The sequence below is a fragment of the Bactrocera oleae genome, chromosome 5, assembly GCF_042242935.1.
Source record: "Bactrocera oleae isolate idBacOlea1 chromosome 5, idBacOlea1, whole genome shotgun sequence".
In the NCBI taxonomy this organism is placed as follows: Eukaryota; Metazoa; Arthropoda; class Insecta; order Diptera; family Tephritidae; genus Bactrocera; species Bactrocera oleae.
Window position 1 is genome coordinate 8,177,498 of NC_091539.1, and position 26,799 is coordinate 8,204,296.

At 29.4% G+C, this 26,799-nt stretch overlaps 2 protein-coding genes across 3 annotated transcripts in view; both read left to right on the forward strand.

Moving 5' to 3' along the window:
• The first annotated feature begins 897 nt into the window (after positions 1-897).
• On the forward strand, positions 898-23,392 carry LOC106620157 (MFS-type efflux pump MSMEG_3705). Its single transcript, XM_014238563.3, has 5 exons — positions 898-1,310; positions 21,256-21,501; positions 21,574-21,837; positions 21,911-22,752; positions 22,828-23,392. Exons 2-5 carry the CDS (start codon positions 21,275-21,277, stop codon positions 23,088-23,090), a joined length of 1,596 nt encoding a protein of 531 aa, XP_014094038.2. The 5' UTR covers positions 898-1,310; positions 21,256-21,274; the 3' UTR covers positions 23,091-23,392.
• A 308-nt stretch (positions 23,393-23,700) lies between these two features.
• sov (small ovary) overlaps positions 23,701-26,799 on the forward strand; it is a 36,004-nt gene continuing 32,905 nt past the window's right edge. Inside the window, exons 1-2 of one of the 2 annotated variants that reach the window (XM_014238577.3) lie at positions 23,701-24,424; positions 24,490-25,851. The gene's annotated coding sequence lies outside the window, so the exon portion shown is untranslated. Of the gene's footprint in view, positions 24,425-24,489; positions 25,852-26,799 lie in introns of those variants that run through there. The other variant, XM_036376866.2, reaches the window with a different exon arrangement.

Sequence of the window (26,799 nt, forward strand, 5' to 3'; positions counted from 1 at the left end):
AAGCTGTAAATTATATTCAATTAGACTTCCTAGTAAATTTTTCATTTTGGTTTGAATTAATAAGTTAATAATAATTAAAAAACAACTAAAAATACCTAAATGTGAACCATAATTCAACGGGTCAAGCGTTTAATAACTATTTCCTGGCAGTCGATTACAAATCGATAAGTAAGAGAAAGGCATGTGTGAACTTTTGACACGCATATAATTGACAACTCATAAATTAAACATTAAACAAAGCTAGATGATCAATAGATAAGTATGCAACAAGTAATGTAAATTAAAAAAATAAAGCAAGAAAGTAAACAAGCAAAAAAAAGCGTAAAACTAAATAGTAATGTAAAACAATAAAGAAAGTCAAGAGCATGAGTACAGGTGAGCATTTCATACACACATACATACAAACAATTGCACAAATAGAAGTTTCACCCAAGCGCGTGCTGTTGCTGAGTGGGCTCGTGCGCGTTGTCTGTCGTCTACCAGCAATGAGCAACGTGCAACCAAAATCAAAGCCAATCGCCAACAGCAGCAACAAGTTCATTACCTGTTGAATCACGTTTTGGCACGTTTGTTCATACCGAACATGTTTGAAGCAGAGTGAATGTTCTTTCCGATATGCATGTATGTATGTAAATGATATAAATTCAAATTGTGTTTTTGTTTTATTGGTTTTACGTAAAAACAGACGCTAAAACAAGAATCGTATAAAACAACACAAATAAAAAAATAGAATTTTAAGAAACAATCAAAATCAGCTGAACTACAAGATGACGCGGTCGCAGCAGCAGTAACAACAATAATAACAATGATATACCCCTGCGCCAAGGCGGTCGATCGGTTGGTGCGGCGCTTTGATCGCGTCGTGCGATTTTCCTTTATAAGTCAACAGCGACGTCCAAGTTCAGTTTCTTCTGTTCACAAAAGTCAAAGCGGACGGTGCTCCGCATAAACGGTGTTTCGAGTCTGCGCGACGGTTCAGCGATAATATAGCATTGTGTACATATAAGTTTTAATTAATAACGTCGCATATGTACGCGCAGAAGTTCTAATTGAGCGTCAAAGTTGATAGTAGTAATATTTATAAACAATTGTGCAGCAGCAATCAATTGAATTGAGTGTCGCGTTTACTTGTGTAGCGTATACGTTGATAAGGAAAATATTTCTAACGCATTTGAAATAGTTTTTGTATTTTGTAACACAAAAACGCGAAAGCAATTCGATCAAAAGTGTTAAGTTTGCGTAAATTTTTGAAAAGAAATAGACGCAAAGCTTGAATTAATAATAAATATATTTGTGGAAAATAACCAAAGGTTAGTGCACATAACTTTTTTAATATTATTATACACAAAAGCGTAAATATTGGTACATTTCGTGTTATTAGTAAAAAGTATGTATTTTTTTTTTTAATTTTTGCATCCAATGAATTAAGAGAAAATAAAGTAAAAAACCTAATAGATACTCAGCAAAACTGAAATAAAGAGTAAAAACCATAAAAAAAAATAAAATAAAATAAATTTTTAACTGAAGCTTTTGAAATCAAGAAAGATTGTTATAGTGTCAATAACAAATTTAGTCTAAATATCTTTTTAGTGAATTTTTATGATTAAAATTTAGTACAAATTTCATAAAAATTAAAATGTCTCGTGTTTTTTTTTTTAAGTCAATATAAAGCAAAGTAAGCAAAAGTTTTAATGGTATAAATTATAACTTGAAGCAAAAATGAACTAATTTTTTTAAACAAATTTTTAGTAAATTTATTTTTTTAATTTTCTTTAAAAAAATAATATTTGCTAACATAAAAAAATCTATTTAAAATAAAACAGTGAAGCAGTGCTTTATCAATTCTAAAATTCTTAATAACAATAATTTAAAAAATAATGTTTTTTGCTAACATAAAAATATCTATTGTAAAAAAAACAGTGTAGCCTGTTTCATCACTTCTTACATATCTTTGCTTCAAGGTTCAAAGTTTTAAATTAGAAAATAGTTATTTTTATAAAAACAAATGTCAAAGAAATTATGATAATTAATTAGAAAGACAAAGTAATTGTAATAAAGTGCAAGTGTTTTCGGCAATATTTAAAGAAATACAAAATTTGTGCTGTTTTTTGAATATTTATTACGTTTTTTTAATATTGATACATTTTTTTCGAGTTTGGAAATATCATTAATTTTTTTTTAATTTAAAAACTACATACATGCGCCTTTACATGTAACTGCATTTTTTTTAAGTGAAATATAAATATTTTTAATAATTTATGAAAAAATATGAGTTAATTAGAAACTAATAACATTGAAAAATTAAATAATAATTTTTTAGAAATTTCAACGTCATATAAAAAATGTATATCTTGAATATAACAAAAAATAAAAAAAGAATAATTGAATAATAATAAATAATTTCGTTGATTTTCTCTTAAATATTTCTTTATGTAAATGTAAACACATATGTACGTAAAACTACTAAGACAAAAAATAGAAAACACATGTGTTCATAGATAATGATTTCGAAGTCTTGTTTATTACCTATTTACTCACACACTATCATACAAGCAACAAGCAATAAATGCAAAAATAAATACTACAAAGCATCCACGCAATGTTTTTTGTGCATTTTTTTTTATTTTTATAAATTTTGATTCAGCCAGAATTGTTCATTAATCAAATACTTTAAATGGTAAACCAGAAAATAAACTCAATATGAAATCATAACTACAAAAACAAGTTAACAACAACACGCGTAACTGCTTAATAAATTATTTTTCTTATTCGATAATTTTATACGATTTGGCGTCAATAGTTGTAGCACATGACGCTAATTTGAATGTAAATTTGCTGCTTTCATCTTTTAATATTATAATTAAGTGGCTAGTTTCAATGTTAAGAGTAGTAAATACAGCTTGACATAGAAAAAGCATATTATGGTAGTTAAATTACAGTAAGTGAGAAACCAGTTATCAGAAAATAGTTACTATATGCATACATATTTACATATTTCAGCTGTTAACTGAATGAAGAAGTGACTAACAGATACATATATATTTTTTGTGTACAAGTAGTTAGTTCGAAAACATATTTCCTTAAGTACTTTGTTGGCATTGTCTATATAATAGACTGAAAAATATTTATTTTCATATATGCAAAAAAATTGCGTTTTTTAGCTAATTTAATTGCTAAAAAATAAAAATAAAAAATTTTTTTTGTTAGTTTAAAAATATCTTTCCAGAAATACTTTGTTTAAATTGTCTAAATAAGGGTTAAGCGTTGCCCACATTGCTATTGAATGAACACTCTGCTTGTTGTGCTCAATATCGATCACTACATTAACTTAAAAATCGCATGATTTATTAAAATTAAGCATTCTAACGATTAAGCTTTACGTCGATTTGATGCCAATTTCAAAATGTTTAAGTTTTTTTGTTTGCTTTTGCTACAAATGCTTAGCAAAAATTAATTTATTATTTCACAACATTGTGCAATATATTTTTTATAGCAATATTTGCGTCAGAATATCTTAAATATCATTAAAAAATTATAAATTAATTTCTTTCATAATCTAACAAAAAAATTTTCAAATATTTTCTTTATAAATTATAAGTACGTGTGCACACGACATTACACCACAGTTTACTGCCTAATGATAATTTCATCAAAACACGAAAAACTAAAACACTATTTATTTAATTCGTTTCTAATGCAACGAAAAAGTTTTTCGTTTCTCTTCAATTGCAACTAATTAATTGCACAAGCGATGAGCGCCATGTATGATTGTATCTAAATGTTATCAAACAACAATATGATTTATTCGACAAATAAAGTCACGACTAATGTTTAAAGCTTGTTGGCATTTGTTACATCATGCTTTGGAGGGTAAGCACACCATAATATAAACGTTAAAAAATGCAGCAAAGATATTTTAAACAAATTTTATTTATAAAAAATTGCAATTGCTATTTTATTGACAGTTATTTGTTTGCGCAATATGATTACAGCGCATCACACTTTTATATACTATGTAACATGCTGCATTTATTATTTTCAGCCCTAAGTGAACCCTGTTTTGTTTTGAAAGTTAAATTCACAATCTTTGCAGTGGCTTTGTTTTTATTATATTTAAATATTTGAAATTAATATTGCTTTTATTAGGTGTTTTCGCGTTTGTTCTCAAGTAGCGCTGGCAGATTGTTATTATTTTTGTGAAAGGGCTCATTTATGCAAATGTGTTTTCGTTGTTGCTGCCTATGCAATTATGAAAGTAAAAGGGCTCCTGTCACTTCATTGCTATGCATATGTAATTGCTGTTTTTAATTTTATTGTTTAGAATTTTTAGAATTTATTTGCATATTTAAAAAATTAATATAGCAATAAAATCACTAGTTTGTAAATATTAAGATTTTATACAGCTAAAAAGTTTGTGTAATCTTAACGAACACGAATAAGTCGAGCATGACTTTGATTTTTTTATGCTAATTCGCAATAATCTATTAAACTATCATTGACACTTTAAGGTTAAATCAACTCCTCAAACCTCGTTAAGCTTGTATTCTCAGTTTCTAAATACTACAAGCCATATTCTCAACTAATTGCCCCACTTCTCATGTTGTTGTTTTCTCCAAATAATTCCGGGTCCGTTCCAATAATATCGACCCCATTTCCGTGGAATTAGCCCCACTTCTTTTCGAATTTGGGGGTAGCGTGCTGCTTGTATGAAAATAAAATTATATGTAGTTAATCTGTCTTTAAACACTTGTAAATATTCCCACTAAAATCTAGTGAGCTGTTAAAAATTAGTAAACCTTCAACAAATGTCATAAATGCGGAGTTTAATATCAATTTGAATTTAATGAAGTACAACAGCAAAAAGTATAAAAGAAAAACAACAAAAAGTTCTAGATGATGATCTAGAAGATGATTAACTTCTTTATCTTATTCTAAAAAGCACTGGAATTAACCACTAGAACTTTTAGTGTTAAATAATTTAATAATTAATTTAACTACTACTTTTACGATCAAAATTGTAAAAAAGTTTAATAATTTTTATATTTCTTAATTTTATTAATAATTTAAATTTTTTTATTGTTTAATATTTTTTTAGTTCAGAATTTTTTTTATAAGCCCATACGTTTGTATTTTTACGTGCGGAAACATTTATATAACTTCCTGCTTAACAGCTGAAGATATTCATAAAAAATATTTCGATTACAGTTTTTTATGTTCTACTATTAAACTATTGTTATTTAATTTTTTTAATTCAAATATATTTTTCATAAGCCCATACGTTTGTATTTTTAAGTACCGGAACATTTATTTATCTTTGCGTTATTTAAATTTTTTTCTTATTTTATCATTTAATTTTTTTTAATATTTTAATGTTTTGTTTATTATTTGAATTTTTTCATTTGACGATTTTTTTCCTAAACCTATAAGTTTGTATTTTTAAGTACGGAAACATTCATATAATTTCCTGCTGAAGAGTATGCATACATATTTATGTACGCATAAAAAAATATTACGATTGAGATTAATACTTTGAGATTTTATCAACTTTAGTACTTCTTCTTCATATATATGTACATATTGCGACCACATCTTCAAAACGAGTCATAATTTATGGCTTATTTTATAAAAAACAATCATGGTCAGTCGGTCGTTTACCTAAGCCCGGCAAATTTTATAAATTACACGATTTAAGTTACGCACAGGACTATGCTATCACATTTTGTTAATTGTAACAATACAAATATTAACGAATTATACGAAAATTTGTGGCGTTTATTAGTTAAATACTAAAAAAATATAAGCAACAATTAATATCAGTAAGACAGGTGGCTATTAACAATCAAATCGCACATGAGCTGCACATAAATAATTTGTATGTGCAACTTTAACTTTCAAACATTTACGCCCGACTAATTAAAATTTGCACAGCCAATTGATTTTATTTGTTTGCGCATTGGCAGCAATAAAAAATAGTATATTTTAAACATTAAAAACAAAATAACTATACTAAGTAAGTAATTAAAAGCATAAGTATATGTTGCTACTTCACACTTCATAGATAAATGATAGTTAAACATTTTTTATAGCACAACTTTTTGCCAGCATCACTAATTTCATGCATACCAACCCAACATGCAACATACAAACGAATGCATGTTTGTACACGTTTAGCAATCAACTTTTATTTGTTCTCACTCATTTTGTGATTGCAAGCACACACATTTCACTTAAGCGATTTGTCATGTAAAAAATGTGGTAAATATTGACAGTTATTATGTTTGCGAGCAAACGATCTACTCATAGACCAGTTAGAGGCGTAATGACTATTGTTTTTATGATTGTGCGGTACATATACAATAAGTCTGTGAATTAAATGGCGACTATGCGTGCACATTATGGACGTTGCAAAAAATATTTAATAATTTGTATTGAACTATGACATAACTATATAGGTACACTATATTTTTTTTAAAAGGTGGCTAACAATATTTAACGCAAACAAAAAAACAATTGGAAAAAAGTATATTTATAAAACTATGAACTAACTATATCATACTTTTTAAAAGGTTGCAAAAATTATTTAATGAAAAAAAAATTGAAAAATAATATTTTCAAAAACTATGCAAAACCTATACCATATTTTAGTTTTATTTCTTTTTTGGTTGCTTTATTTATTTTTTGAACTATTAGTATTGTATACAAGTAATTATAAAAAGAGCTTGCAATATTGGCTAACAAAAGTAGTAAGGAAAATTATGCTATTTATATCTTTATTAGTTTTACTAAATATTTTGGTCACCAAAACCTTTTTTTTCAAATTAAAGCAGTTTCTTAATAATCTATTTTTTTTTGCTATATAATGCATATAGTTGTAGAGGCCATCGAGTCATTACAGCATGTTTACCACAATACCGGTAAACACGTAAGAACCGAAACAATAATCGATTATTTGCCAAATTCTTAGTTGTCGCTATCACTGGCTTTAAATATTTGTTTTTAGTGAATTGTTAAAAAATAAGTTTGATTTGATTTGATTTTAATTAAAATGGTCTTATAATTCATGCGCTGCACATGTTTCTAAATGAAAATTTGCGTTTCTGGCTGCAGTTAAGTGTGAAAATTAACTCAAAACATAAATATTTATGAACAAAATTAAGTCAGGAGGCATATATTTTTGCTGAAGTAGTGTAGCAACCTTTCGCAAACTATTTTTGCCTTTGAAATAATGAATAATTAATGATTATTTAGATGATTTAAATGAATGAATGCTTAATTAATGCTCTTAAAATTAAAAAGTGAACGAAGTAAACGGGAAATGCACGCTACTGCCACAGAGTGAACGTGTTTTTCAAAATAGTGCATTCACGTGTTTTATCCAAAGGTGTTTATTATATTATTAATCACATTCAAAACAAATTAATTAGGAAACTCTTTTTCGTAGTAATTTTATTTAATTTGCAAAGTTTTAAATAATAAAATAACTTCAACTATAATGAAATTAGCGCCAATCATTCACCTGTTGTTCCTACTGATACAATACAATATATATTTTACAAAGTGCTGTCAAAAATTAATTACAAGCAATAAATTTAAACGCATTTGATTTATGTGGAATATCTTTCCTAAGTGTAAATATTCTAATTGTATTAAATGTGCGGTTCAAAACAATAGTCATTCATATAATTATAGAGTGGTAAATTTTTACGCTTATAAATGTTTCTGCTTTACATAAATTTTCAACATACTACTCGCTACTATACTGGCTTATTAGTTTCACATTAACTATTAAAGTTTATGAAAAATTATCAATGAGCAATAATAAAAACGCATAGTTGTGTGTAAGTAGTACATTTCGCACAGTTTATTTACATCTGTAAGTTGCCTACTGGAAATAATTATTTACTACCAAAACTAACAAAACAATATTCTATTAGAAATTCCTTGTAAATAATAGTAATTCTAGGTATTTTTTGCTATACAAAATTATCAAATAATACTATAACTAACACATTTTGTATGCAATCATTGCAAGGCAATTATTATGTAATTATACCTATTTGCTCTTATGCTTATATTTGTTCTTTGAGAAAAAAAAAGCAATCATTATAATTAAGCGCTCATTAAGATTAAGCGGTAATCGTTAGAAAGCTAAATATCAACTAGACGCGCAACTAGCGGTAATGTGTGGCTGCCAGATGTAGTGTATTTATTAATACTTATATGTATATATGTATGTACAATATTTAATTTTAAATATAATGCTTTAAATTAGAATGATACACAATTTTGCAAAATATTTAAAAAAATATTTTTTTAACAATTTCAAAGCATTGCTAATGTAATATATGTATACATATGTTATGTACGTAACCATTAATGTAAATAATCCCGTATTTGTCAATACTGACTGTTATTTGTCTTGCCAACTACTTTAAAAAAATGATGTAAAATTTTAATTAACATTTAATTGCAGATGTTAATAACGCCTATAATTTGCCAGTCTTAAAAAATAATTACACTAAATGTGGTACATAAGTACCTGCATATGTATGTATACTCGTATATGGTACTACTTTACCTACAACTTTTCATTGATATTCCACACATGCTTGCAGCGTATGCTGCTCATTTTTACTAATAATCATATTTTTTTAATAACGCTGATTAATAATCAATCAGCTGTTAAGTGCAATGCTGTAAACCAAATGCGATCAGACAAAAGCACCTTCGCTTAACACTGAGTAGGTGCAAGTTGCAACTATGTGAATCATTACGGCCAATTTGTGCTGGGAATATAAATGCACTTTAATTGACAACGGTTAGAAGTAGATATGTAGGTATATGCGTGCATGTACGACAATACTTCCATATATGTACATATTTAAGGCAGCAAGCCAATGTAACTGCAGTAAGTGTGAACACGTGGTAATTAATAATGTACAGTTTGTATCCGCAGAAACGCGCTTTGCATACTTAACAGCACGCGTATGTACAATGTGCATGATTAACTGTATTTTTAATTAGTAAGTATGTAGCTTATGCGGTATGATTTACTGTATCAGTAGTCAGTGCATTTCTTAGCTGTCAATTTGGTTTATATATGTATGTATACATATCTAATGTATTTTTTTATATAAATTTCATTAATAAACATTGCGTGTACGTGGCAATTTAAATTAGTACTCCTTCAGTTCTATGTTGCCATTCAGAAATTTATACAGAGCACATAGAAATGTCTAACATTAACTCAAGGTCAATAAAGTGACGGATAATCAGTTTCAAAGTGACAGTGAGAATGTGTGAACGTAAAGTAGATATGTACGTACGTAAAAGAATTACCGGATATTGTGTTAATGCAAAGAAAGAAATATGTAAAGTAAAAAAAAAAATTATATATAAAATAATAAAAATATTAAAAAAGTAAAACATAAAAATAAATAAAAAATAGAAAAATATGAAAGTATAAAAATATATAACAAACAAAACAATAAAAAGTAAAAAAAAAGTGTATACGGAAAAAATCCATACATACAAAAAATTACCAATAAAACAACAGAAAATAAAAATTATTTTTTCATATACATATTTACAAAATATAAATACTTGTAGTTCTTCTTTATTACTTCTTAATTTTTTTTTCACCTAAAATTATTAATACATTTAAAAAAGGATTTAAAAAACATATAAAGGTTAAAAAAGATAATATACAATAAATATAAAAATATATACATATATACATGCAAAATAAATATTAAAAGTGTTTTTTCATATATATGCAAATTATAAATTTTTTTGAAACTAATTTTTAGTTTTTTTTCCACCAAAAATCAGCAATAAAATAATACAAAAATTAACAAATGAAAAGCTAAATAAAATTAAGTAAAAACAAAATAAAATAAAAATTAAAAAACGTAAAAGAAATAAAATAAAATAAAATAAAAGTATAAAAGAAAATTAAAAATTGAAAAGTATGAAATAAAAATTAAAAACAAAATTAAAAATCAGAAAACTTTTTCATATATGAATAAATTTCAATACAGTAATTTTTCAAATATAAATAATTTTTTTTTAGCAAATTTTTAGTTTTTTTTTCACCATAAATCATCAATAAAATGAAATAAAAAAGAAAAAGTTATATAAAAAATAAATAGAATAAAAATAATAAAGTAAAGCTAAAATAAAATAAAATAAAAACAAAAACAACGGCATAAAGGTATAAAATAAAATTTAAAAATTTTAAATAAAAACTTAAAACAAAATTATAAATGTAATAAAAATTATTATTTCATATATTTTTTTTTAGCCTTTGATAAATTTTTTTTGTTATATCTTTAACCAAAAATCATTATCAAAATTAAATAGAAATGAAAAAGATATTTAAATATAAAAATAATACATAAAATATATAAAACAAATAAAAAATAGTTTTTTCATAAATTCGCAATATGTAAATATTTTTTTTTAGCTAATTTTTATTATTATCAATCATTTGGTTCACCAAAAATCATTAATAAAAAAAAATTTAAAAAAAAACAGTAATTCGCAATAAGTATAAAAAATTTCGGAAATTTTTAATATTGTCATTTTTTTTCATTAAAAATCATTACCACCTATGTAATTCGAAAGCAGTAACACAAAGTTACTAATAAGCACTTTCACAAGTGTAAAATACAATAAAAACCACACTGTGTGCACAAAATGCTGCCTTATGTCACTTCAAATATGTCATAAGTTGCAGTTATATTTGGTAACATCAATTAGCTTATTTTTAAGTGCTTGGTGAATGGGAAATATTTATGGAAAAGTTTGCGGAAGTGATGCTGACATTTATTATTTAAAACTTTTTTTTTATATTAGCGCACTACAAAAATGCTTTTATATTCAAAATAATTTGAAGGAAAATTGATTTCATACAAATTTATTGATTTCTTGTGTGTTTGTAAAAAAACGAGAGTTCTCTTGACAGTTAGAACAATCGATTATTGCTAATGGCTAAAACAAATTTATTTTAATGGACTTTAGGTCATAGACAGCATATAAAACATATATTTTGCATTTTTCAAATGTTTTGACGAAAGAGAAATCAAATATAGTGTAATTAAGCATTAACATGAAAAAGTACACAACATTAAACCTACATATATACATATTATGTATATGACTCTATACAAATTTACGAACTATAACTACAAGTACTTCATAACTACATATATTAATTAGTAACGGTCTAATATAAGTCTAAAGTCGGACACTAATCAAGCGCTGAGGCATGACTCTTGTTAAATAAATATCCAAACACTATGTAATCGAATCGGTAGCACAGACAATGACACAGAAAGAGTTACGAGTTTATTAAAAAGCGTTGCAATGAAAACAAGAAATACGTGTAAAAATTGAAAGTCATTCTATATGACCAATAATATGCTACATACTTACTGTAAATCGTATATTTACGTATATTTTCATTTTATGCATATTTCCAGTTAATGCATATTCATAACTAATATGCAAATGATAAAGCACTACGTAAGACATTACATTTGAATATAACTATAACTATACTGTTTGTCCAATACAATGGTGCACATTTTTTAATTAATTGTTTGCGACAAATGCAAATGAGCTAAATTAAAAAATAATGCATTTAATCATCGTTTAACGCCTCTTGCCTTTTTGTGCATCCGCCAGTTAACGCCTCCGATAAATTTTGTGAAATTGCAAATTTCTAGCGAAATATTGTAATTTTTAATAGCTGGTGAAGCAAATGAAAACTTGTTCAAAATTTTATTGGTAAAAACTTAAAAAAAAAATTTTATGTGTTATACTCTATACGCTATGTTAGACAACGGTATATTTGTGGATAATATAAGCAACGTTATTTTTCATTTTTGAAAATTTTATATTATTTAGTTAAAAAAATATTTGTTTTTACAATCATTATATTTTTTTTTATTATTATATTTTTTAAATTATATATTAGATATATATGTATAGATATATTAAACAATTTTTAAACAATACAATTAAACTCTAAAATCTAATAATATAAAACAGTATGTGACACATATTTGAGTACTTGTTATTTAATGCCGATCTTTCTATAAAATCGATTCATTCCATAATTTTTTGTGGTTTTTCCGTTTTTTTTTTGTTTTTTCCTTTTGTTTTAATTTTTGTTTGATTATTACTTTTTTTTTGGTTTTTTTTTAATTTTTTTTATTATAATTTTTTTGGTTTTTTAATTCCTTTATTTTTACACTTTCAAAGTCAAATGCACAATTACTCAGCACATTCTACTCAAACACAGCATCGGCCAGTTATCTAACCATTTGCTGAAATACTTTGTAACACCCATGCACACCTGTCATTCGGACTTTCACGTTTATCGATTATTTTTTTACTTTCAGCTCCAAGCGTGCAATCAACAATATTTTCATTTCATTAACAAACGTTCTGTATTTCAATAATAAACATATAAATATCATATAATATTAAATATCTTTAATTTCATTCAATTTAACAATTATGAATTGTAAAAAAATTGCCACATCTGGCTAAGCAATTGTGATTCCGGTGTGTATTGTCTGGCACGACAATATTCTTATTTATGTAATGTTTCACATTTGCCCACCTGTTGCCATAAATCTAATATATTTGTGTGTACTAATAAATGATACTGCAAATATTTGTGCCACCTATAGAAGTAAATAAAGTGTGCGCGCATGCGCCGCCTAAAGTTATAAAAATAACACAGAATTGTATATAAACTTGTTCAACTATAATGCTACTTAAATTATAATGGTTACTTACAAGCAAGCATTGGTACATGCATATAAACTTACATACATAGATAGGTATAAATAAGCAGTATTTTATAAAGTCTATTAATTGTTTCTTGCCTACAATTTGCCCAGCATTTGGCTGCTAATAAATATGCACATGTTTGTATGCATGTATGTAGGTATGCTAAACACCTTTATTCAAATGCATTCATACACTGTACATACATACGTTTGGTGTATTGCTTCAAGCAGGGAACAACCAGTTAACCTTGGCGGCGGTTGCATTACGCGGTTGCACTCTAAGTTCAAGTGATTGCATATGTGCGTTAAAGCACTTAAAAAAGCTACGGCATACAATTAAAGACAAATAGGTGAGAGTATATGTAAAATTATACGAAAATTGTTGGATTTTAGCAGAATTTTTGAAATTCTCGTAAATGTTTAGAGTGCGCATGTGCTGCATCTCCTTTGTCATAGACATATTTTTGTCATTGCCTATTGAATTATTTTCAAATTAATGCAATTATTCAACACTAAAAGCAGTCCGTTTTTTGGTGCACTCAAGAATTTTTGTGAATTAAGTCACACCTTCATATAAATCAATTAAAAAATTACTTTCACTTTACGTGTTTATATTGTTTGTTATTGAGCTGTCTGTTGGTGGCGTTGCCAACTGCCTATAGCATGGCAATTATTTTTATAGAATCAGTAATATATAGTAAATATATTTATATTAATTTGTATATTTATATTTATTTATTTATCTCTTATGGTATTTTTATATTTATATGTTTATTAAGGTATTATACAGTATTGTGAAAAGTTTTGCTTGTAATAAATGTACTCCGTTGCTTTTTTAAATATTTTATTATAAAAAAGTAGTGATAAATAAAATGTCTGTATGAAAACAAGAAAAAACGTTAACTTTGGTTGCACCGAACCTATTGTATCCTTCACAAATAAAAAAGTTTTTATACAAGAACTTGAATTTGATTGAACGGTTTGTATGGCAGAAAAGTTTTTCACCCAAAGATTTGATTTTTTTATGCACTTTGGAAAAACCACATTTAAAAGCAATTCTCTACTTTTTACTTTTATGCCAAGCAAAATTCCAAGCCAGTGAAATTGTTAATAAATTTCTGAAGACTTTACCTTATCTTAAGATCGTTAAATTTTATGGTATCTCATACAAATCTATTACCTTACTTAAGTACATGTGTAAAACAGGTTGACAAGCAACAACAAACATTAAGTGTCAACTGCAAGAAGTAAAAAAGTCGAAAACTTTTAAAAAGAAAAAATTAAGATAACAAAGATAAAAAAAGCCTTGTTTTCACAAACTTCCTGTGCTGCCACAGGTGTTTTATATGTATGTGTGTATAAAAGGCAGCTGGCAACTATGTCTACCAATGAGCAAATTAAAAATGCGTGGCGACAATTACGTTTTTGCACTAAAATCAGCAGCTAATTAATTCAGTGTTTTTCTTGTATTTTTTTCGGCGTTGTTCCCTTTTCGTGATTTGTCGCGCGAAAATTGGCTGCGTTACAAAAAACAAAAAATTATATGTCTGTGCAGTAAAAACACCCTCTCCGGTTGTTTACTCAAATGCAAAATAAGTTTTTGCAATTGTTGCTAAGCTGCAGTTCTGTTTATTTAACAAATTTTCTTTAAAAAACAACAACAATTATTGAAAATTACTTTGCTCTGTATTGTAAGTCATATTATAAGGTAAGTGCGCAAAGTGCTTGACCGTTACGACGTTTGCGCGACCGCAACGACTAACCGGTTTAAGGGCTAATTTATGTGCATTTTATTTAAAGTTATCGTGCACGCAAGACTGTACTAGTTTGCAATTAATTTCTGCCTTCATTTCTGCGTACTTGTTATTCCGGCTAATAGCTGTCAAATGCATATAAGTAAGTAAAGCAATGTGTCATGTTAGTAATCAGCAGTATATTAAATAATTGTAAACAAGTTACTATCATAACTATATTTTATGTTTTTAGCTAGACACCGTATTACATACGCATTCCTAAATTTTTCTTTCATTATTTAAGTTTATGTGATTGTTAATTGTATTACATATAGACGTGCATTTGGCATATTTCGCAGTCAACATTTAGCAGTTCAACAATTTTCTAATTGATTTCCATTAAATCACTACTGACTCTAATAGTTCAATTGAAATGTATTTAATTTTTCCGAAACAGTTGCGGTTTTATGCTAATTTATGCTGCAAAAATATTTAACAAAGTATTGCAATGACAAATCGTAATAACGCAGTTGTCACAACACATTAATGGAAATGTCAGTCAAGTTGACAGTAGTGTATGCATGACATTGAAAGCTATTCTGGATGATGTAAAGCAGCATATTTTCGTTGCAACGCTGTAATTAAATATTAATCTCTATTAATGCAAAAAAAAAAAACAAAATAGTAAAAATTAAAAACAAATTTAATAGAAGTTAATGTTTCAAATATTTGATAGTTTATGAATTGAAAAAAAATAATAATAATAAAATAAGAGATATAAGAAAAACCATTAACTGCGGCTGCATCCATTTGTTATAGCATAAAAGGTTATACAAAGATCTTTATCTTGATTTTGATCAGTCAGTTTGTATGGCAGCTCTATGCTATGGTATTCCGATTTGAACAATTTGTTCGAAAAGTGTAGTGTTATCTCCGACAATTATACATGCCAAATTTCGTGAAGACATCTTGTTAAATAAAAATGTTTTCCTTAGAAGGAATTGTTATTGATCGGTCTGTATGGAATCTATATGCTAAAGTGTTCAACTCTAAACAATTTATTGGGAGATTGTAGTCTTGGCTTAGATAATAATCTTTGCCAAATTTCGTTAAAATATCTTTTCAAATAAAAAGGTTTGTTATACAAAGATTTGAAGTCGATCGCTCAGTTTGTATGGCAGTTATATTCTGTAGTGGTCCATTATCGGCGGTAATGGATACAAATTTTAAAGCGAAATATGTATGTATGTAGATGATTTTACAACCCCTCTTCACTAGCAAAAACTTGCTTACATCAGTTTTTTAGTCATTAAGTCTATCCATAATTAGCTTGAGTTAATTTCCATAAGCCTCATCGGTTGTTCACTTTTGTGCGATGCCTTATGACTTCTTTCTGTCTTACTTAGTTTACGTCATTCTCAAGTGCCAACTGCATGGTCTACTAGCTTCGCTTGAGTGTTAAAACAGGTTGCGCGTCTACTTTTAGTGCGCTTCTTTAAAACCACTCTTGCTCTCTTTCACTGAAGGGGATGCCCCATACTTACCATACAGTTTTGGTTGTGCTACGCCTGCTTATAATTGTTTTTGTAAGGGTATTTTTAATAATATTTGTTTCTTTTACACGTGATTATTTCGTGTTGTAGCCATTGTGAATCATGCAGTCTCTTGCAATTTCAAGGCGCTTACCTCCAACAATGTAAAAAAACCGGTTCGCCTGCGTTTATCTGAAATTCGTAGACAAAGTCAATGACAGACTGATTGCACAAACTATCAGCGCTTTGCATTTTTGTCTGGCTTAATGCATGCAAACCACAAAAAATAAAAATTATCAAAAATTTTGATTTGAATATGGCAATTTGTGTTCGTATAACAGATTAATTATTAGAGCGTTTAAATGAAAATATAGATTATATATAAGTATTTATAAATAATTTATAATCCTTATCGAATTGTAAAATAGCGTGAAAATGCATTTATTTATGGAGTTTAATATTGTTATTGATTTGTTTTTTTTAATGAAAAATTTATTTTTTTTATAAATCAACTTCTCAAAATGACTCACCACAGCCTTTCACTCGCCTGTCAACATTCACTTGGCTACTGTTCTACATATGTATGCAAATATACAGACGTATGTAAATGCGCATACTTACTTTTATATACATATGTACATACATACATATATACTTATACTTATGTCCATACATGTAAATGCCCAACACCTATCACCAACTGACTCACCTGTCCAGTCAGCTTTATTTTAACTGTGAAAGCGTGCACTAATTAGCCGCATAAGATTCTTAATTACATAAATCAATTACTCAATTTGCTAATTTCATTTTAATTTTTATCTTCTGTAATTGTACTGTATTTTTCCGAAATTAATCACAAAGAAACAAATAATGGTTCTTAAGCAGGAAAAGTCGTTCACATAATAACAGAATAACGGTACAAACATACAAGTTGGTATCAAGTGTTTGTAAAAGCAGTGCTGAGACTTTGTTTCGCTATTTTCCGTCCAAAAATAAAAACTACAGCATGTAGTATGTGTCCTAAGCTATCCTATGAGACTTCAGAATATGAGGCTCTGCCCCCAAACACCTGTTGTCTAATCAGGATATGAGGGTTGCAAATAACGCATTAAAAATAATTATTGAATTAACATTTTTTTTTTGTAAAATCTTAATAAATAAATCTTAAATCAAAATAGTTTTAGTATAACTAATCTCAAATACCGGATTGTAAATTTAAAATACAATTTTTAATTCCCAAATACCGAATTGGAAAACAAAAAAATCCCAAATATGGGATTAAAAAGAATTTTATCTAATTCATAATTAAAAATTAAAAAGAAAATATTTTTTTTGACTTTAAATTTTTTCGCGCATATGTACTTCGTGTTTAAAAACATTTTCGATTAAAAATTAGATTGGAATAAAAATTTCGCAACCTTGTGTCTAATTCTATTTAGCGCATAATGTATACAAATATTTTTCCCAACAAATCTCTTAAAAATTTTGCCAACACAATACCAATTGCTTTTTGTTTAAATGCACGGATTTCTTATCGATTTTTTTTTATCGAAAACTATTGATGTTTACATTTACAGAACTGTCAGCTACCATCTAAATAAAAATAAAAATATAAATACCAAATAAGCTTAAGCACAGCCTTATAGCATATTTTATTTAAAAAAAAACGCTTTAGTTATCTGTAAATTTATGTTTTGTTCCGGTGATTCGATCTGATAAATGAATTGTGGTTCATGCTTCATTATAATGGGAATATTTTATACATTTATGTCAACGACATTATGTATGTAAATATGTATATTGAAACATTTTTTAACATTTTGTGTGCGCGAAGTCAATTAATGGCATAAAACCGCAGAATTCAGAGTAAAATCTCAGTAGTAAAATCTTAATTGCAAATCGAGATTATATTGTTCTCTACACTCTTATAATATTTCTTATTTGTATATATTGTTTTTTGTGTCTTTTGCTGAATGTCTTCCATAACGACATCAAAGCATTCCAACTGTCACTTTTTCCGTAGCTTTGCTGTCAAATCGCGTTTGATGTATCTGCTTAATGCATGAAATAATGAAATATAATAATTATGCTTATGCTCATTCAATGAATGCTTTATTAATTTAATGCACATGAGCTAAATGAAAGGTATCGCAATTACAAAATGTTTCAATTTTGTTCATTGTTTGAGCTTTTTTTTGTTTTTTTTTTCGTGTTGTACAATACTATGTGTGTTGGTGTACTATGCGCATTCTTTTGAGATTATCTGCAGGTGGATTGTACATTTTTTTGCTTACGTCGTTTCCTATTTCGCGTTAACCTTCAAATTGGCTTTTGAACTCAAACATTGTTTTACATTAGAAATCCATTAGCCGGCTTATTCGCTTTAATTGTGGAAAAGGCAAAACATAAATACACACATACATATATACGTTTTATAAAAATAATAATAATAATAATGCAAACAATGAAAACAAAACAACAAAAACAATAGGAATGATTGGCGAAAACTTCTCACACACACGTGCTTGTTTAGGCGTGGAATAATATGTTATGCTCTTATTTACATAAATACAAACAAGTTTAACATATTCTTATTGAAGCACATGTAACTAATTCAACTATTCATTTAATATACATATGCATGGTTCATATATTATACATAAACACAGTTAGGCTAAGTGTTGCCAAGCGCTTGTTTAACCAGAAATATACTTAGTAGCTGATGTTTATGGCAATTTTTTATAGCAAACCATGCCTAAAAAAATGTTTTGCTACAAATTATGCTAATTTTAATATTTGCAACAATTTGTCTGAGCCAATTCTAGCTGATTTTTAGTGAAAATAATTATTTTTATTAAATGAACAGCATCTTTCCTTAAATGAGGCGGTTTGTTTAAATTATTGTCTGCACTAGACAAACGACTTACCAACTACTGTGTATTGTACCTTATATTGTTATCGATTACAATAACTTCACTTTACTACTGCCACTAATAGACATTAATTAAGTATTGTGTGTTTTGATTTTTAAGACATAAATTCAAATTAGATATTTACCAAAAATTTAAAAATTCGTCGAAAAATATGAATTCGCATTTATTTCGGTTTGGCGCACAAACAAATATATGCCTAGTTTACATGTTTTGTTAACCGTTTTAGTCCGTACATTTGTATTTGAATTTCATGTATGTGCATGCGCATTAACAAGCCAAAAATGTTAAGATGTTTTAAAGCGCATGCTTTTAATTAAAGTGCTTTATATATTAACAGTTATAACAATACGAAATACAAAAATGGCAAAAATACGTTATTTATTGCAATTATTAATAAAAACGAAAGCAAAAATACACAACTATGCTGTTACATATATCCATGTACATACATACATACGTACATATGTATGTTTATGTTCAAAAATAATTACATATTTCAATGTCACATTTTTGAACACACACTGCAATCAATTTTCTGCTTTCGTTGCTATAGTTTGCCATAAATGGTAACGCTAACATCCCAACTGCCGTGCTAATAACGTGCAAAAAACCAATTTCCTTTCTACCTTTCAAATACCAGTCACGTTTTTTCGGCAAAACTTTGTACATGAAGCGTTCTATATCCATAGTTAGAATCTAAAATATGTATGTACGCTAAAAAGAGTGTGCAATTAAAATATTACCACACGTCCAAAATGAGTGCAACTATTAGAAATATTTTTTAAGCACAGATACAAAAACATGCTGAGAAATTCGTTGCAAAATCGCAATCGTGCCGATATCTATACATCATTGTCTAGTGTATAAATAAACAAACGTTAACCCTGTAGGAAATAATGTGTTAGTGAAAAGCATATCCGCGCAGCACTAATAGTGAACACCAATTTGGCAGCAACTATGTAGCTTTTAATTGTATCAAAGGCCGTAAAAGGTGTTGTTATTTTGTTCAAAAGTATGTGTGAAGTTATGTAAATTGTTCTACAGGATAGATTTCACAGAAATTCTTTTCCCTACAAGGAGTATAAATAGCAAGCAGTCGCGTGCATACATTTAAAGTTTTATACAGTGCGACATCTAAATTTTCATATACATATGTAGATGAAAACAAACATAGCGGCAATTTATTGTGACTATTTGTGTTTGTAAATAAATAATAATAAATTACTATTTCGGAATTGTAGCACAATTCACAATTAATACGTTAAAGCGCGGACAACTGACAAAGCCTGGTTTTGTGTATATGTATGTGACTATTTAGCTATTTGTACACAAAAATATAGATAAATTACACAATAAACATTTTATTGGCTCTGTGTGATAATTTGCTGAGAAAATATATCGCTTGTTCGTATTTATATTTATTATGTGACGTTAAAAGGGAGCAATTAATGGTGACTTAAAATGCCGATACCAAAAAATTTATATCAATTTGCTCTGAACAGGGTATATTAAGTTTGCTACGAACTGCCAGAAATAAACGGTGTACTCTATAAAGAATATACATATGTTAAATGGACAGCATGGCGAGCTGTTTCGATTTAGCCATGTCCCTCTGTCCGTCTGTTTTTCTATATATACGCAAACTATCCCTCACCTTTTTAGAAATTAGACATGAATTATTTTCCAAGGCAATTCTACAATATTCGAACAAATTTTTCAGATCGGACCACTATAGCATACACCTGAATGATCAAAATCTAGTTCTCGTAAGGAAAACTTTTTTATTTGATTAGATATCTTCATGAAATTGGGCATGATTTTTTATTTACAGCAACAGAACAAATTGTTCAGATCAGTTCACTATAGCATACAGCTGTTATACGAACATGCCGATCAAAATCAAGTTCTAGTGTGGAAAACTTTTTGGTGGAACTGAAGTTAACGTTTTTTCTTGTTTTCTTTTACAATTAGTAAATATTAGGAACTAAACGTAAGTTTAGTATTAGTAGTTAAGTAAAGTATTAGTTTATAACTATATTATGTGCCAAATACACAGTTGAGTGTGTTCTACCTAGCGTTATTATTAACCCTTAAATTACACACTATTTTTTAATAAATATTCCATTTTTGATTTTTTCCTTAAATTAAACACAATTTTTTTTATATTCTACTTCCGAGTTTTTCGCTTATCCCACTTCTGATTTTTAAAGTACACTTTATTGAATGTCCATTCCTTATTTCTTTATATTTCCAGCACTCGTTTAAGTCATAAAATGGTTCCAATACTTAAGAAAGTAAGCAGTTACTACAACTCGTATGCGTTGGGCGTACTCACAGTCGGCTATGTACTTGGCGAATTGGGTCATTATCTCATCGGTGTTACTTCCAAACAGACCGCCATTGAATTGGATTATGGCGATAAAGCTTGTCAACAAAATAATACCATGTTTCCACGTGACGATCTACCAAAGCAATGTGCGGCGGTGATGGAAGAAGAAAGGTATGCAACACATGCAACTAATATTTTTTTACACAGTTTTTAAATATATATATTTTTTTAATCAAATTGCAGTTGTGTTGCTTTATCACTGAATGAGACCACGTACTGCGAATGGAACTACAATGGTTTGGGTATTGATTATCAGATACTTGCTGGTCCCACCTTCATATTGGTCTTTACAATTGCTGGCGTTTTTATGGGTTTCGCCGCAGATAAATACAATCGTGTCAAAATGTTGACAGTTTGTACTTTAATCTTTGCTGTCGCCACAATATTGCAAGGCACTGTAAGTGCCTACTGGCAGCTGTTGCTGTTGCGTATGCTCATGGCATTAGGGTAAGTCTTCAGCACTTTGAAACTGCTTGTATTAAATATGCATATTTATTGATTTAACTTTTTGGTTCAACAGTGAATCCGGCTGCAATCCGTTAGCCACCGGCATCATGTCTGACATTTTCCCCGAAAATAAGCGCGCACTTGTCATGGCCATTTTCAACTGGGGCATCTATGGGGGTTATGGTATTGCCTTCCCTGTGGGCCGTTACATTACCAAATCGAATTTCTTTAATCTCGGCTGGCGTATGTGTTATCTGGGTACTGGCGTGTTGGCCGTGCTGGTGGCCGCGATCACCGGCACCACACTCAAGGAACCAGAACGTAAAGCTATTGGCGAGACCGATCGCACTAAGGATGGCAAAAAGATTGGTTTGTGGAAAGTGCTCGCCAATCCTGCTATGATTATGTTGATGATTGCCGCTTCCATTCGTCACTCTGGTGGCATGACTTTCGCCTATAATGCTGATCTCTACTACAACGCTTACTTCCCTGATGTGGATCTCGGCTGGTGGTTGTTCGCCGTCACCATTGGTATTGGTAGTGTGGGTGTTGTTGTTGGTGGCATTGTCTCCGATAAAATTGTCGCCAAAATGGGTATACGTTCACGTGCTTTGGTGTTGGCTGTGAGTCAGCTGATCGCTACATTACCCGCATTCGGATCAGTGTACTATGATCCGCTATGGGCTATGATTACCTTGGGTTGCAGTTACTTCTTTGCCGAAATGTGGTTCGGTATCGTGTTTGCGATTGTTGTGGAAATTGTGCCGTTGCAAGTGCGTTCTTCAACCATTGGCGTCTTTTTATTCGTTATGAACAATGTTGGTGGTAATTTGCCTATCCTATTGGACCCAGTTGCTAAGATGATCGGTTTCCGTGAGGCGTTCATGATCCTTTACGCAGGCTTCTATGGCATAAGTAAGTTCGAATTGTATATGAAAGTCATCGTTAGCTAATTATAAACTCTATTGTATTTTCTCTATTCCGAAATAGGTTCAGTGCTCTTCTTCATCACCTGTTTCTTGTTGGAAGGCAAACAAAAGGACGTTGATGCTACCACAACAGTAGGCGAACAAAAAATCGATGGCCTGGAGGCACACACACGCCAAATGCGTGGTCATGACAATTCTGTTTTCTCAGTGGACGAAGTGTTGCCGCATAATGGCCGTCCGGCGGTGATTCCACAGCATTTGCAGTTGTCGAGCAATGGTCAAGACAAATATACGCCCGCGACACGCGAGAGCAGTAGACTGTAATGGCAGGTTTTGAACCCAACGACTTACGAACAATGCGTTTAAGTTTTATTTATGTAACTTAAGTGCAGCAAGTGAGTAAAGTACGTCTTATTAGACTTGCAAAATATGACACTTTACGAATTCTCCATAATCTCTATGTACCTCATTCGTAGTGTGTATTTTATTGTATTAAGTTTACAATGATTGGTCTGTGAGTATTTTTTTAATGTTGAAATTGTGAAAAAGAAGAGACAAACAATTGTTTAAGATTGTTGTTAAATCTTTAGTTTGTTAAGTAAAGTGACAACTTTTTGTAATTATAATATATTGCACGTTATTATTAAAGTTATTATATAACAGTTGCTGACGGTTTACTTGAATGTCAAGTTTTAAACTGCTTGCAATTTTTATTAGATTAGTTAATAGACGTTAATGTTATCAATTTTTAAAGTATTTACTAACTATGTAGTTATGAACACCAATGAAATTAATAGTTAGAATAATTGCAAAAGTATTTTGTACATAACAAATAAATTTTGTACTTAAAATAGTTTTTTAAGCAATTTTCAAAAAAAAAAAGTTGTGTTTTTACTAATAGTATGTGTATACATATATGTAGCTAACTGCGCTTATAATTATGTTTTAATTAACATTTTTGTGTATAATTGGCGCTAACACATTTGTTAGATGGTTAGACGAAATGCCTTTACTATTTGTTTTGTGTGTTTGTGTTGTTGTTGTAGCGAGTACCCAAACCCTGTTTGGAGGAAAAGTAAAAAAAAATCATATGTCATTGAAATCACTTAACGGTAGTTCCAGGTAACGGGATGTATTGACGGGGTCGGACCAGAGGGTGAAGGGTGTTAAGTGAGTGGCTTTCGCGCAGCATGCAAAGAGGTGTTTAGTGTCATGCGGTGACTCTGGCGTTCAGTACACGTCTGAAGTTGGTCACGTCCGAAATAGCGTCGCTCTATATTGTTGAAGTTCATCGATGCATTATAGTAATATTCTCTTAATGTGCATAGAAGGCGAAAACATTACAGCAGCAATTGCTTGGAGAGTAGTCAATTATGTTCCTCAACCGGAAGTAAGAGAGATTCGACGGGGCACATCAAGATAAATCCTGTGATAGTCTAGAGTGCGGTGTTCTGACTTGTCTGTATTTTCTTCAGCTGGGTCCTGCCGCATCAACGCGATCATTTTGAGGCTGCGTAATTAATAACCAACCGGTCGATTGCCTTGCAAGTGGCCAGCAACGTTTATTTGTCCTTGCTGCAAGTGCTGCCGGCTAGCGACTTGAAGATCTTGTTGTAGCGCTTTAATAATCATGAATTCGGGAGTACAAACTATCAAAGGTAAAACCCAATATTTTGGATTTGTTCGCTATTGAGATTTTAACATTATCGACAAAAATGTTTAGTACTAGTTCGTATTCTTTGGTTCAGATGTGGTTGTTGTTGTTGTAGCGACAGAAAGCAGTCCTGAAGTAATTTGGAGGATTGCTGTCGGTTTGATAGTCCTTGACCGGATAAAAATACGGGTCCGTTCGGGTTACGTAGACCCGATTGTCGTGGGAACGGTCCTTCATCCCGTTGGTGAATATGGCGCATAGCATTGTGCAAAGTGCATACACACATATATATTTAACAATAGTATATAGCATTTACATACATAACAAATTCTAGCGTACTCTGTAGTATTTTTTTTTAAATTATCAGCACTAAACTTCTATAATAACTATTTTGCAATTAAATTTTTGAATGTCAGTTAGACATACAGAATCCCTTTACTAGATGGCGCTTGTCAATTGCACACCATTTACCACGCAGGGTGCTACATAAGTTTTGTAAAATAAATATTAAAAATTATATTAAATCAAATATATAAGTGCACTTTAATATTGTAAATTATGTATGTATAATTTTAATGAACATGTGCATTCATGTTAAATAGCGATTTTCACAATACCGTTCATATAAGTCTTTTTATTTACTAAGACTCATTAGCATTTGTAGACCCCTGTGTAGGCATGATAGCAAAGTACGCAACCTTTGAACAAGAAGCAAAGTTTACAACCCGTGAACTATTGATAATGATTTTTAGTAGTAATGGATTTTGTTGCAGCGCTTATGAGGACATCATCGTCTCTTGTTTAAAAGATTTGTGACATTGAATTCAAAATATATATATTTTTTTTTTTTCCAAAAATAGTAAACTTTGATATTATCCGCTCCTCTAAAGAATACTTACTACTATAATAATGAAAAGGAAAGGACAAAAGCTCAATCAAACGTTGCATGCAGTTAAGCTTTATCGTCGTCTAATTTGTATAGCACATGTAAATACATTTTTATATACGTTGCGGCTCGGCACGATTCGTTTTTTGTAATATCGCCTGTACGTCTCTTGATTTATTTATTCATTTTCATTTTACCACCTCTTCTCATTTTCCTTTTCGCTAGCTCTCACATGCAAGTGATGCATATATATGTATGTATGTTAACACATTCCACATATGTTCCATGCGCATTTGCTTTTACGCAATTTCTTTCATTTTCTGTTTTGCCTTCGTGTAGTGCGGTTGTTTAATTAATTTGGTTTTTTGTTCGGTGCGCGAAAGTCAAGAAACATAATAATTAAAACTAATTTGTGCACTAATTATGAATACTTATAAGCGTATTTGATTTAAGTGTAATATATTTTGGTGAAATCCTTTAATATGTGTGTGGCAAATAATTTAACATTCCTTGCAGTTCAGGCTTCGGCTGCCATTTTGTGAAATGTAAGTACGCATAGTGTGGAATTCGGACAGAGTGTTGCCAAAACTACTGAATTAAATTTTTTTGAAGTGTTTAGAAAAGTATAAGAAATTATTTATTAGAGTCCTAAATAGTATTAATGTTCAATAATTAATAACTATTAATAATATTATATAATGTATTTGGAATTGCAAAACCATACGTTATTAACTCTTTATGAAGGATTATTTAAAAAAATTGTTTGTTAAGTATTTGTATAAATTTTTTTTAGTACTCCTGACAAGGATACGATCTAAGGTTTTGCGTCGGTCACTAATTGAAGCATATGTGTTCTTGTTCGTAATAGTTCGTTACTACGCAATTCGAAATTCCTTTTCATTTTGAAATATTCACAATACATTCGGAATTTTGAATTTTATTATCTATTTTTTTTGTATGAAACATGCATGATTAATAGAAATATTATAGAAAGTAGTGTGTAAGGATAAAAAATAACTAATCAAAAATATATTTTTTTACTTCGCGTACAAGAATGTGACATGAAAGGGAATGCAAAAAATTGTTCGACTCGAGTTGCCGGATTCGTGTCGCCCGTGTGTATATAATGGGCCACACCAATAGAGAATTTGAAGATAAAAAAATAAAAAAGGTTTTCGCGGAAACTCGGTCTTATATAAACGAGGACCTCTTAGTGGCAGAACATTCGTTTTTCAGTACGTGCTCTAAAATCACAATCTCGATTGTATTTCTGACATGAAAAAGCTTTTCGTAAAAATTTGTTAATCCAATCGGGGGCATGATGTATGTGTAACTGCAGTTTACTTAACGCCATTAAACATAACCAAATTAGATTTCCAATGCTGCCGATTACTCCATAAATCACAAGTTACAATAGTAAACTTAGGAATGTTATCTGTTCCTTTCTTTCTGCACGCCATAGCTCACTTGGTTCCATTTGGCTCTTACACTTA

Coding starts and splice junctions, on each gene's coding strand:
- LOC106620157 (XM_014238563.3), top strand. CDS start 21,275: ATGGTTCCAATACTTAAGAAAGTAAGCAGTTACTACAACTCGTATGCG. Junction 21,502..21,573: donor GCGGTGATGGAAGAAGAAAG/GTATGCAACACA, acceptor ATCAAATTGCAG/TTGTGTTGCTTTATCACTGA. Junction 21,838..21,910: donor CGTATGCTCATGGCATTAGG/GTAAGTCTTCAG, acceptor TTGGTTCAACAG/TGAATCCGGCTGCAATCCGT.